Consider the following 14768-nt stretch of genomic DNA (forward strand, 5'->3'; position numbering starts at 1 on the left):
TCCCCCAGCTGCACCCTCTCATACAAATATGGTCACTTCTGATTCCAAATGACCAAGAAGGGGATGGCCATAACGGCAATCTCAAGGCTTCAAAACGGTAGTCCACCCACCAACGGGTGCCGTCACAGCGGATCCGACAGGTTGCAATTAAGCCAACAGCTTAGCCAACAGATAAACCAGAAGCGACCATCAGCGTAATGGTGCTAATAATGAGTTGTGTCACTCGAGAACTGAGTGTACACACAACTACGGCAAGTACAGAAGGTCCAAGTTGAACCTAAAAGTGGATATGTTAACTGTGATGGATGTTTGGGTCAAAAGTTTACCTTTCGCCTTCGTTTTCACAATTTACATTTACAATGTGTGTAACTGTTTGAATGATTGTAATCTTTGCCTTGCTGGACCTCGAATATTTCTAGGGATGTGACCTTGTTTCCAGATCTCAGCAATTAATTTGAGCTCAGCCTTATCATAACAGACGGTCTCAGACAGCACAGACTACCAGAGAATAAAAATGAGAAAAGATGAAAATAAAACCACATTGTAGCAAACGTATATCAATGTGGATTGGTGTGTAGATACAATTTAAAGTGCCATTAGAGTTTTAACATGTGCATCCTGAACATTTTTCACCAGTTTTCTTCGCGGAGGCCGACTTCCAGAGAGAAGTTCATATTTTCAGTCCACACTCTTTGCCCGTAGCCTTTGGTTTATCAGTTTTTATTTCCCCCAGACACAAGACAGAAATATGCTGCTCTGAACATTTTCAGTGCAGTTTTTCAAGACGGATGGGAGTGAATTTCAAATCCGGGCAGCAGACTCTCTTCACCATGTAGAATATAAATTCCGGACAAGCAACACCTGAAATGGAACAATTGATCACTACAAACTACAAACAGTGCCTCGTGAAACATCTTAAATACATGACTCGCAGGAAAAGAAATGGTGAATATTTGACTCTGTGATGTTTCATGAGTATAAATGTCATGAGCTGTGGCAGCTCTGTATACAAGAGCTGCGAAGGCACAAACACATATGTGCCAGTTACTGTTGAGGAGGTTGAATAATGACATTGCAGTGAAGCTAACCTCTCCGGTGGGACAGATTCACTGTCACGCCTCTGTTTGTACTCAGCCGCCATCATTCTCCTCCATAACAGCCATCCATTCCTCCCTGTATGCTAACTAATGGGCTAACTGTAGTATTTGATTATTTCCATGCTTACACAGTTTGATACGAAGCCAATTAATCTTGAAGCTGCAATTGTTTTTCTTTGCTGTGTTTATGTTCTTTTAGCTCTTGTTAGCATTTAGAAATTGCTGACAGTATCACTTCTTACACTCTGCTTCTGTGCAAACTGCAGATTTTAATAGTATTTACCCACTATGGGTCTTTAATGAGCTAACAATCAATGCTAATGCAATCTTTTAACTGTTTTTTGTTCTTTTTTATTGGTTTTACTTTATCGAGCTACAGTATTATAATGTTATTAAAGTCATTCAGAGCAGTCTTACATTGACTTTCCAATTTTCCTTTAGGCTTGTCCATAGAAATTATTACATTTTCAATTTTCTACTCCATTGTCTTTGTAATTTGATTAGCCGTCCTAATTAGTGCTATTGAAGAATTTGTCCAGTGTCCTGTGGTATTATATGAAACTGTGCACTTTCTGTGTGTGAAAGAACAACTTAGTCTTTCTTTTCCACAGGATTTTGGAGCTCCAGGAAAAAGGCGACCTGGACATCCTGAAGCAGAAATGGTGGCCGAAGAAAGGCCGCTGTGACCTGCAGAGCCACGCAGATGCCCAGCCGGAGGGTCGGGCGCTGCGTCTCCACAGCTTTGCCGGCGTCTTCTGCATCCTGGCTGCCGGGCTGCTGCTGGCCCTCCTGGTGGCTGCACTGGAGACCTGGTGGAACAGCAACAACTGCCGGAGAGAGCAGCCCAAAGAGGTGACCACCGACTCGTCGGGCCCAGGCCCAAGCCTGCTAACCCAGAACCGGGCCATGGTGGCCACAACGGGTCCCCCTGCCCCACCAAGGCCCCGGTCGAGACCCAGACCCCCGGGCCCCCCGGTCCTGCCCAGAGATGCCACTGCCACACTCTACTTTATGGATCCAGCAGGCGCTGACGCCAGCCCCGATTTAGTAGAGCTGCAGTACACCCAGTTATAATAGGTGTGCCCCTGATGATAGTCCAGACATCATGTGATCAATCTACTCATTCTTTCTCATGTTGGGAGAGAGGTTGGGGTGCTTTGTCAGGGACTTCTGAGGCTTCTCTCTCATACGACACATGAAAACATTAATTTTCGGCCTGAACCAACAATCAGTCACTTGTGCTCATGTGAGAGAACCGCAGCTGGAAGGACAACAGTAAATGTAACGTTTAATTACAAATTCAAAACCACACACTGACATTGTACTTCTGAGTCGACATGTGCTTCAGTCGTACAATAGCTCTCTTTAGCTAATCCATTCAAGTCTTAATGCTTTAGAGCTCTTGACTTCATCTCGCTGCTGTCGACTGGGCAGCCCCTCTGCATGAGGCGTCCAGATAACTAAGGCTTGACATGGATCCCTAAACTAAAGTGTGAGCAAAAGCAGATAGTAAAGAATCTGAGCCTTGACCTGCCTGTTTGACTTGACAGTCCAACAATAACAATCCAAAAAGAACCACTGGCTGAGGACACCCATTTAAAACCCAGTCCTGTCCTGAAAAGACACACAGTAAATCAAACTCCAACCATGCTGGTTTTTGGTGAAAATGAGAGTTTGAGCTACTGCTGTTGATTTCTATTTGAGTCTTTGTGTGCAGCTGCTCTCATAATAACCATATACTGCTGTCATGTGAGATTCACAACAAACCTCACTGTTTAATTATGGATATTGTAGAAGATATGATGTTTTAGATGTGTTGTTTGAGTATAGTCATGGTTGTGTGCTTCATTATGACTGTTTGTAGAATTGTCTTGAAGCGATTTTTCTACCCAGGAATCTTCTGAGCATCAAACACTTACTCTCTGTAGGCTTGAAGTGTGACTGTGAGAGCTTTATAGTTTTCTGGCTTGTTGCTGTCCATCTGTCTTCTCAGTAATGTCACAACGATAAGACACTTATTAGTTTATGAAAATAAAATAAGAATATTTTTTAATGGATCAGAGCAAAGGCAGTTTGCAGTTGATTGACAGAAAAAAATATTTGGCAAGAATTCTGATGTTAAGTTCAGCATTAAAGTTGTTTAATCACGGACAAATGGCCTTTCAAATCCTCTCAAAAGTGAAAAGTTGTTGCTTTTCTCTTCTTTATATTATTATAAATTAAATACTTTTGGGTTTTGGACTTGTGATCAGACAAAAAAAGACATTTGAACTTTTTGATAGGCTTTCCTCTAAGTTTTTACCATTTTATAATTGATTAACTAAACACGTTTGCAACCAAAGAGAGTAATAATTTAAGTTTTTTATAAGAGGATTTGCTGAGTTTATATCATTATTTCATTGAATACCTTTTTTAATTTTTGACAGCTTAGGTTGGACAAGATCAAGCAATTAAAGGACGATAACATTACTCAACAGTCACTTAGTAAAGCTGACCGCCACAACTTCTCACAGCCGCTTTCAAGCCTGCAGAGAGCGAGCGTTCATTAATCAAAAGATCCGGGTGGAGTATCACTTTCAATTGTTTTAAGCATCGCTGGAGCCATGACAGCACAAATATACAGTATGTGGACATTATGACAGCCAATTCAAACAGAACTGGAAGCCTGTACACATCAACCATTGAAAGGTATACGTTGACATTTTGGGAAACAGCCTTATTTAATCTCTTGCTGGGAGTTTGATGGGAAGATTGATACCACTTTCACATCTAGGTGTTAATAAAGAAGCTACAGCCAGGAACACAGTTAGTTTAGCTTGGCAGACAGACTGGATGTAGTGGGAACTGCTGGCTTCCACTTTTGCAGAGCGTCTTTGCCGGTTGCCTCGCAACCTCATTGTGGCAGCAAGACTCCTGTATCCAGTCACATTAACTACCCTTCAGTTTAAAACTTAAGTTTGACCCTTATGCACAATAGTAGTTTTTAAGAGTTTACATATTTTTAGCATTTCAGTGCAAGGCATCGAGTTGCGCTGCTTTTTCCATTAATTGCATAGGATGGCATGCAGCGCCTCTCTACATGCACACCACGCTGCTTCAACTTGACATCTTTATACTTAAAGGCATGAAAGCGATACAGATCTTTTCATCCAATTCCCAAAAAGAAATCAAGTTCTTCCCAAAATGTTGAATTATTCCTTTTATTTCCTAACTAGTGATTAATTGCAATTATATGTCAATGTCCGGATTCAAAGGGGACCGTTTTGTTAATGTATGGTTGTCTATGATCTTCGGCAGGTGACTAAGGATTACGGTCTGGAAAGGGTTTCTGGTCCATTGACATATAATGACATAAGCGCTTCACCAGAAGGGAGGCGGGACATATGGACAGACAGAGAGAGAGACTGGGAGGAGGCCGAGGCTCTTGACACAGGTCAGGAGGAGAGGCCTCACGTGCTGTACTGGATGGTCATTGGCTGTGTCAGGGCGAAGGGGCGGGGCATGGGGCCGGGCAGGGGTAGATTGTAGTTGCTTCATCTGTCATCTCACCCCATGGTCTCTCCTGTTATTTGGCGTCTGTCTGTCTTTAGTGTGGCTCGACTTACATGGGTGCATGACGATAGAATAAGCTACTGCTGTGTGGAGGGCAGGGTGCAGCCAAAATGTGTCAGATAAACAATCTCTTTATTTGGCTTCTCCCTCTCCTCTCCCATTTGCGTTGCTTCAATTAAGCAACATTAACTACTTTGTCTTCATTCAGATTTTATTGGCCCGCAATGTCTGATTCATCAGATTTGTGCCTCCATTGGAGCCTGTCTTGTTAACAGCTGATGCTCTTCATGCAAGAGTCACCCACTGTAGATGTGTGGTCACCTAATTGTGGAGAAAATTTAAACACTTCTGCATGAAGAGACATCTTCATTTTAGTTCATTTCAGATGTAGAGACATTACCTTTTACGACCCCATATTAAAGATTTAGTGCTTTAAGGTAATGTCTCTGTTGAAGTTGGCTGCTTGAAAAAAAAATCCAGCATAATATGAATTTCTATATTTGGATTTCCTGAACAAAGCTGAAATAAGCAAGTGTGTTTTTTTCAGCATCCTTCAAACTCACATGAACATTAGTAGATGTGCATTAGACTCGCTCTGACTGATTAATATAGAGTAGACTGCACTGCATGTAAACTGCTCATGACTGTGACGATGAAACAACCATTGTAACCTGTCTCTCTCTGTCTTCGTTCACTCTCTGTCTTCATCCCATTCTTTCTTTTAACCTCATCACCCCTTTCACTGCACATTCATTCTCGCTTTTATTCTTTATCACACTCCTTCTAAATTACTTTCATGCTCTCCCTTCCATTAAAACCTCTATTCACTACCTTTTTTTCCTGGCTTCTTTTATTCCACACACTCTACTATGGCTTCTTTCCATCTATTTTTAGGACAAAGAGGTGAACCTGGAGCAGGTCCACCAGCGTTTGAACAGCCTCCTGGACGAGGACTTGGCCCACAAGCAGCTGCCAGGCCAGTCTATCGAGATCTCTGCCCTGGACATTGGCAGCATGCAGCCCAGCCAGTCCCTGGAGGCCTTGTCTGCTCGGGACTACCCAGCCCATCGGGGACCGCCGCGGCTCTCTGTGACCACCTTCCTCCAGGAGGGTCATGGGGCAGGAAGGACACTGGGCGTGTCCACTGGCAGGACCTTGCCCCTGCCCCTCAGCAGTGCCACCATGCCCTCTATCCGCTGCAAACACAGGGCGCCCAATGGCGGACTCTTCCGGCAGAGTCCAGTCAAGACACCCATGCCAATGTCCTACCAACCAGTGCCAGGAGGACCCATCCCAGAAGCCAGTGAGCCCAGCCACGGGACATCCATCTGAGCACGCCGAACATTCACAGACACTCGAGCTCAAACAGAATAGTGGAGAGCTGAAGTGAGTGCTAACAGTGTGGAGAGATATAAATAAAACACTAAAAAAGGATTTTTATTACCAGTGCTGAAGAGTCAGTCGGACGACATGTGACAAGACACTGAGACTTTAATGTACATATTTGTAAGTACAAAAAGAGAGAGAGAAGCAACATTAAAGTGTATTTTGAATATTCTCAACAGTTGAGTTTAAAAAACATAAAAGTATAAAAAAAAAAAAAAAAAAACTGTTTGAATGGCTTTGTAAATTTTGTTCTAAATGAATAAAGGTGACAATTCTTTGTGGTTGTTTTCTAAGTGCCAAGTTCAACGATGTTTTCTTTCAGATCAACATTAACTGAATGTACTGTGAGAATTCATGATAAAAGACATTTCACACTTCAAAGACATTGGAAGAATTGATTTGTTTCATATGAAAAAGAATAAAAAGTATGATACAAAAACACTGAGACGTGTGCTTGGAAACATATTTAGCATATCAGCGCTGTGCTGTCGGCGTGTGTCTGTGAATCTGTGACTCGGGGATCACTGATAAATCGTGATGTTTTAAAACACAATGGGAGGGAAATGAAAGCCTGTAATGTTTCATCACGTATTTTCCCAGCACTACAACTAGTGCAATAAAAGGCTGCATAAAAAAAGTCTGAATTGATGAGCTTGATATTTTGAATGGGAGAAGAAGAGAAACTTTTCGAATTGGATTTGAAAAATGCGGTTTGCAACGCAACCAATTTGTACAATAATCATACAATTTTAAAGCTTACTCAGACTTGGACGCATTATCAGCAGCTCATTGCATCCTCTCTCCATTTCCCTTTTCCAATTTTTACTGCTGGAAGATGTTCTTAACTGTGCCTATTACAAGAAGACATGCTTAACTGTAAATGACAGTCTGTTATTGCAGCAGGAAACACTTATACTAAACACTATGCCAAGAAAGGATTCATTAGATATTTCATTTGTTGGTCCATTAATCTAACTAGCCTTCAATGTTTACCAGTTCCAGCCAAGAACTGGGAATCGGAATGTGGAAGAATGCCCAAAAAGCAACTGATATACCAACTGATAATGCCACATCATGCCCACGTTTGCCCCCAAAGGCCTCACTTGTGGCACAACTCTCAGCACACATACAGTCCATGAGGGGATGGAAGAGAATCGCTCGCTCTGGGTCCAACTCATAACCTTCACCACCACCAGTCCAAACAGACACACATGTGGCCTTCAATAACAAATGGGACACCAGTGCCAGCCCCAGCATGAGGGGTCCACATGGAAATGGCAGTTGGGAAAGCAAGCAGACTAAGCTGGGTGTGGGTGTGCAAGGGGTCAGTGTATTTGGTGTTAGTGGAGATTCAGACTGAAAACAGCTCAGCAGGGACTGTGTTGGTGAGTTTGTGTTGTGAGGTACACGTCAAACAATGAAATACAATCCAAGGAAGGAAGTCCAGTTTGAGTAAGATCAGTGAATCTGACACCAGAACGCACAATTTAAACTGCAATTAATCCAGACAAACATTGCATGAGAGAATGTCATGTACTTTTGTAAAGAAATGTTTTTAACATTTATTGTTGTCGATACATTTTAGATCCTATCGTGCAGCATCGCCTGCAGCCACTGAGATGATAGAAAATGTAGAGCGATGTTCTTGATAAAACATTCCTCCACTCCCCTGCTGATTTTCTGACCTGCTGCTCTTTGTGCAAATCCAGCACACTGCCCGTGTCTGCTTGGAAACTACAAGATCTTTGTTCAAATCTTACCGACTGCCACTGGCGATAACAACTGATCAAGCCAACTTCTGGCAAGTGCTGTTACTTCAACCTCAAAACCCAACTTCCACCCAACCAAGAAAACCAGGATTTTCTTTTAATGGCTTATTGGAGAAAATGTCCAAAAACTCAAAATTGCACTGTTGTAACTGCTATTCTCTGCTTTTGAACATTTCAAATTGATTCTTTTTCACCTTCAGCACTGAGTTCACTCGAGACACAGGATGAATTTCCATGACCAGCATGTGTCTGATAAACTCAGTGTTGATAATGTGCTGGAATTCAACTTTCTCTTTCACATAATTTTCCCTTTCTCCCATCTGCCAGGTGTGCAAGTAGATCAAAGGTTCATTTAATTGTCATTTTTACAACACAATGTTGTACGATGAAATGTAAGTTGTAGTCCCTTTCTGCTACACAAGAAAACAGCTTTTTTTTTTATGATGGAGTGTTGAGGATGAGTTCAGGAGTCTCATAGCCTGAGGTGGTACTTTGTAGTGTGGTGGTATGAGAGTGGATACTGCTGTATCTTTTCCCAGAAGGATGAATGCAGGGTGAGCACACTGTGGCTAGGGTGAGTGTTATCTTTCAGAATCCTTAAGATACTCTAGGCTCTGTGCAGACACCTCACTTCGCTGATATCAGTAGCTGTGTTTACATGGGATGGTATGAATAGGATCTGGCGTTTACATGCAACATAAAATTTAATCGGAACAACTGCGTGACGTGCGCGAAAGTGATGTAATGTCATGTCTTTTAAAGCAATTATAATCAGAATGTTAGGCTCCATGTAAATGCAGCTACTGATGCTGTTTTACATATTTGAGCCCATTTCTGACTTCTCAGTCCAAAATTCTTTGTCAGGCGCCATTTGCAGTTTGCAGTTGGACATTCAGATGAATTTCTGACATGTCAGAAAATTTGGTCGGTCTTCATCAGGCTCTCGCACAGTTGAAGCAGACCCAGGTGTTGATTCCCCAAGGTCAGTGCTCCTTTTACTCACTGCACCTGCCTGAAGTCGCACAAAAGAGCGTAGAAAAAACTGCTGCCCAGTGGCCAAGATATAACATTAGCAGTTAATGTACCTGGAAACCACGGTTATGCCCAAGGTTGACACTTGTACCAAATGTGGCATTTTGTGTGACAGTATATGTGTATTAGCCACCCTTTCACATCAGGTGGTGAAGGGGGATGGTGGTGGCATCATTACAAGCCACAAGACTGCCACAGTTTGGCTCTGCGGGGAGATTTCCAGCAGTTTTCATGGTGACCAGAACAGGAAGGCGGTTTTAGCTTAACCATCATGGTTTTACTAACCCTAACCATTTTTGTGCGCAACTAGAGCATAAGCAAAGCGTAAAACTGAACCTAAACAAATGTAAAGTAGCAACATAAGGAATTGTCACCGTCACGACTGATGCAAAAAAAAACAGGTGCTGCCGTGAACACCCTCATCTTCAGCAGCACTTTTTTGTTTTAGAAAAAGCAGGCAGTAGCTATTTCCCCTGTTATTGCAGCCACTGACCCACACTGCTGGCCTGGCTACATTGTAGACTAACATCTGCCTCCTCTAACACACATGGAGCGACCATCTGCTTGTTTTCACCGGAAGGCAAAGACTTTCACCGGGAGAAAACAATGAGAAATCCTGGAGGAGTCACTGCTGCAGCAGAGCGCACGTGATCCCTCACTGCAAGCTCTGCCAAATGTGTTGAGTGGTATGGCACCTGGCCTGGCTCATGCGTTGGTGGGAGAGCGTCCAGAAATAATAACCAAGGTGGCGCCACTTGACTGTACTGTGCCCCTTCAGTTGAAAACTTCAAAAAGGAAGGAAGGACTTTTTAAATTGCTTCCCTCAAGTCTAAGTGTGTGCATGCACTTCGGCATTCTCGAGTTTGGAGATCTGTCCACGCTCATATGTGTGTTGAGATTGTTGATTTGCCCCCGTCACCTTTCCTGTCTGGCGGTCCTGCCTGCCAGTCTTAGATGGGGTGTTGGGCGATGCTTTAAAGTCTCCATGGCTGTGCTCAAAGGAACCACTGACCTTGTTCTGAGAGCTGAGCCGAGTCCTGTCAGGGACGTACTTCCTGTTTTTGCCTAACACAAACAGTCCACTGCCACCACTTTGTGTCAAGACTCATCTCATGACATGGCCTTTTTCACCTCCACATCAGATACACAAGCTCTGCCTCACTTTCCACGCTTTGAAATAAAAATCCAATACTGCAGAGGAGCTACTGAGATGACTCTCATCTGAAGAGATCATTGTAGAGGTCACTCTAAAAGACAAGTCCATCTTTAGAGATTGCATAACGCAGAATGAAATTGAAACATGTGTACGTAAAAAATCTTAATGTAGAAATATGGATAATGTACCGTGCATGGAAGACATTCACGTTATGGACTCACACTGCTTGTAAAACCGAAATCTCCATCAGTTTTTCACATAGCACATTATCACAGGAACAGGGTCTTTGTAATTATACAATTCTGCCATACAAGACTCGCATGAATAGTCTGTATAATTAGCTCGTGTGGGCAGTGTGAGGCAATCTGCTGTAAAATAACTTCTATTCTCCCTGCGGGGGGATCGCTGACCGTCTGTCCAGACTGCCTCTGCAGCCTTATTATCCATTCATTGGGCCATCATACCTTAAGCTGCACGCAGGGCTTTCGCTTTCATGTCCTAAGGGAGGCTCTTTGCCTTTCTTGCCCCTGAAACTTTCAATTTTGATGACATTGACTTGAATTGTTTCCACATTTAGTACTCGGCATAAGAATAGCCTCTCAGCTTTACTTGACAGTATGAATAACATGCAAACATGATACACACAACGAGGTTAAATAAAACCTTTTATGTGATGTCTCACCCTTTCTTCAAGGAGGATTGTCTTTTTTGGTAATGAGCTTTTTTTAAGGTCCATCTGCTACCTACAGAGGCATCTATAGACAACGTAATAATTCACTCCTTCAAATGAATGAATAGCAGATGGGAAACTTTAATTAGGAAACATAAATTGACTCAACTACATCTCCTAAAAGGAACAGTTCGATATTTTAGGAGATAAACTTAAAGGTGCACTATGTACTTTTGGGGAAGATATTTTTACCAGAAGAGAAAGATCTTCATTGATTGTTTTTTAATGCCTAAACAAACTAAATAAACAAACTGGCTTCGTGTTCAGGGGTCTGGTACGAATAAACAAACTGACCTTAAAAGGACAACACAATCTCAAACTGTTTATATTTGGCGGACCCTGCCTCCTTTCTAGATTCAAACAGTGTTCTGGGGACCTTATTTTCCTCTGAGAACAGCTTGTTTATTCAGATATGGAAATGATAAATATTTCAGAATTTTTAATATTACCTCATTAATATTGTAAATATGAAAAATCTGAATTTTATTTTCTTCTCCAAAACTACAAGGTGGTCCTTTAATTACTTTTTTCTGCTGAGAGTAAGATGCTAGGATTGATACCACTCACATATCTGAAAAGCTAATATGAAGCTGCAGCATTTAGCTAACTTAGCTTCGCACAAAGCCTGAAAAGGCTGTCTCCCAGCACCTCTCAACCACACGAAATAACACGTCTTATCCAGTTTGTTTTTTGCGCAGATTAAAGTGTAAAAAGAATTAAGTGTAAAAACAAACACAGTTTTGTTTGTGATTGTTTTTACACCACTGTATGGTGAGGTAGTTTGCCCTTAAGGTACATCATTTATTGACATTTTAGGTAATATTCAGTGACAGCAGATAAAATAAGCGGAATGAGTTACACAACAAACAAAAAAGCCCAAAAAGATTCAGAATTCAGGCTGAAATAATTTAACATGCACTAATTTTAATAAACACACTAGCTGTTCCAATTGAAGGTTGAGAGGGTAAACAAACTGAGAGTCGACAGCCTATATTTACACAGACTATAATTATCTGCTACTACTAGCCTGAGCAATTTTTATTAAAAATGTTTTGATGCTGTTGTAATAAGATATTGGTCATTTTTGTTCATGTTTAACCAAACCTTAGGAAATGTTGACACACACACACACACACAAACAGACTGAGTGAGGACGATAAAGAAAGAAGCTGTATAAAAACAAGACCTGCAGCAGGCTGTTCGCTAAATGCTAATATGAGCATGCAAACAGGCTTACAAGCATAATGCTAACAGGCTGATGTTTAGCATATATGCTTACTTTATCCTAATAGCATGTCTGGTACGTAGCACCACAAGTGTTTCGCCAATTGTAATTTAGACCTCATAATGCTCAATGAAATCAGGTGATCAGTCACTGTGAGGCTGTACAGCTACATGCTAACATGCTCACAATACATGCAAATATAATGCAATGTATGGTTAGCCCTGAGTGCAGCTGAGGCCGATGAGAAAAGTCATTAATTTTGCAGGTAACCTACTGCCTTCAACAAAGGTGAAGAGAAAACTGCACTTCACTCCTGGCATTATAATAAGAAACAATGTGGCTCAAAAAATGTTGAATTTTTAATGGAGCAGAAGGGCCTCTGTTGTGAGCGTGCGGGTGTTAGGCAATGTTATTTCATATTGGTAAAGCTGCATAAGTGCTTTACTGTTAAATTATGTATTCTTCACTCCTTATTAGACTATTTTGTGGTCCAAAAATATCCAAACTTTAAAAACAATTTGAAAAGAATGTGACAAAAGTGTTTTCTCAAATGTGTTATCCAAGTGTGGGAGATTGCCCTTTTCTACTGAGGCAAATACATTTGACTTTTGCATAATGTTTGCATTTAAAAACAGCTTCCTGGCCCAGACAGAAAGTCATCTTACAAAAAATATTCCCCCAAGTGGGAGTAAACTGAACAGAACAGTTGTGTACACAGTATAATATAGATGGCTGAATGACACAGCTCGCTGTATATTCAAAATAGCTGATAAGGGTAACTAATGTCAATGAATACAATCAAATGGCCAGATGAGCAGCTACTTGTACGGTTTTTTTTGTGAAAAATGCCAAACAATTGGCAAAAAAGTGAGGATTTGCTGCTTTACTTTTTCTTGGATTATACTACAGTGACCATCTCTGTTATCTCTGTTATGTCAAAGGGACACAAATGATCAAGGACATCAACTGATGATCAGATGAACAGAGGTGGCTTGATGCATCCAATGTTTTATTCAAAGCTGTCACTTTTCTGTAGCCTACAGGGCAGTTTATGTGAGCTTAAGAGGAAGTTAAAGCACAAAGAGTTTTATACATATATGTATATAATTTATTTTATAATTTATTTTCTTTGACTGTGGTTTAATCTGGTGTTGTCATGCCTGAACAAACGGTATGAGCTCTGTTAATGTGAGGTATAATTGTTTTTACATTAATCCGCTGAATGTGGTTGGTGTCTTCTCTGACTACCTGTCTAACCTTGGCTCTTAACAGAGATAACAGAGGTAAGAGCAAAGGAAACTTTTGTGACGCTGTGCACATGCTTACGTGCCTGAAAATAGCAGCATGCATCTACATGCAGGTTAACGAAGGAAAACAAGTTCTTAATAAATATCATGTCTACTGACAAATTCACCTCTCGTCCATAATGAGCTCAGGTTCCTTAATTAGTGTTAATGCTATCTACATTACAGCAAACACTGCAACCTTCTGCAGCGTGATTAAGAGAAGTATACACAAGTACAATCACACTTGAATAAGTATCAATGTGTGATATAAACAATATATTACACAATAAATCACATACTGTACGAACTAAAGTTACAACAGAAACCTTTAGAGACCTACAGTATCCAACAAAGTCTACAGTTAACTTTTAAAAGTATGAAATTTATCATTCATGACATAAACCACGAGCACTTCAGAGTCTTGTGAACCCTGTGGGCTCCTGGTGTAACCATTATAAGGGTCTAAAATGAAAAACTTGGTACTTCTTCTCGCCATGCAGGTGTGTTTGGCATATTGGATGTTTTCTTTGATCTTCTGTCAGGTTACTATGAGTGGTTCCCTGTTACCACAGGTGTCATCACACTGGGGATATGTTCCCACCAGTTTTTGAAATTGCTGATTTTGTCCGCATCACTTTTAAAAAAACATGATTTGGTAAAAATGTTCAGAAAAATAGCCTGCACCAAGATGGCTGACTGACATGTACTGGTGCTTTCTACAGTAGATTTGATTTTGGCATTGTTCCGTTGACATGGTGATACGGTTGTTGGTGTCATGCATGTTGATGACTGTTACTTGGTTGGTCAACATTATTGGGCATCTCATGTTGAGTATTTTCGCATTATTGACTCTAGTAGCTTTTGATGCGTCGTTATGCATTTTCTAATTATCTACTCCTCAGACTAGAGGTGTGGATTTTTAGTCACTGAGTCACACTCGAGTCGACTCAAGTCACTTTTACTGACTTACTACCTGACTCAACAGAAAATAAATGACTTGAGACTTGTCTTAGACTTGAGACATGATGACTTGAATGACTTGTCTCGTGTTCATTTTATGTTTTCAGTCTAGTTTTTTGCAGTCTGGCTGTCAGTATGAGTCTCACTTGAGTCTCATACTCTCACATTACATTGCCAAAAACACATTAAGACCTTCTAAAGAATGTCTTTTCATCTGTTCCCACCACTTTACAACACAAAGTGACGCCCTTGTCTGCACAAGGAAAGGCAGGCTTGTGTTTATAGCACCACTCAGACACACAAGGGTATTCAAAGTGCTTTGCAGGGACACAGAAATGCAATAAAATGAGGCATCAACACATTAAGACAAAAAAGGAAATCAAGCAAATAAGAAGTCACATATTAAACAGAAGTTATAAATACACAATATATAAAAAGCCACAGTGAACAGTGATGGTTTAGGCCCTGATTTAAATGAGCTAACAGTTTAAGCAGACCTCAAGGGGTTCAGGAAGCTTGTTCCACAGGTGGCTCAGCTGCTTCACCGAGCTTAGTTTAGATGCTGGGAACATTGA

The 14768-nt window shown here is 41.2% G+C and overlaps 1 protein-coding gene across 1 annotated transcript in view; it reads left to right on the forward strand.

Moving 5' to 3' along the window:
• grid1a (glutamate receptor, ionotropic, delta 1a) overlaps positions 1 to 5981 on the forward strand; it is a 244883-nt gene extending 238902 nt beyond the window's left edge. The window contains exons 15-16 of the mRNA XM_073482243.1: positions 1709 to 1949; positions 5544 to 5981. Of these exons, the coding sequence (XP_073338344.1) occupies positions 1709 to 1949; positions 5544 to 5981 (679 nt within the window). The remainder of the gene's footprint in view (positions 1 to 1708; positions 1950 to 5543) is intronic.
• Positions 5982 to 14768: the final 8787 nt, after the last annotated feature.

The sequence above is a fragment of the Pagrus major genome, chromosome 15 (genome assembly GCF_040436345.1).
Source record: "Pagrus major chromosome 15, Pma_NU_1.0".
Classification (NCBI taxonomy): domain Eukaryota; kingdom Metazoa; phylum Chordata; class Actinopteri; order Spariformes; family Sparidae; genus Pagrus; species Pagrus major.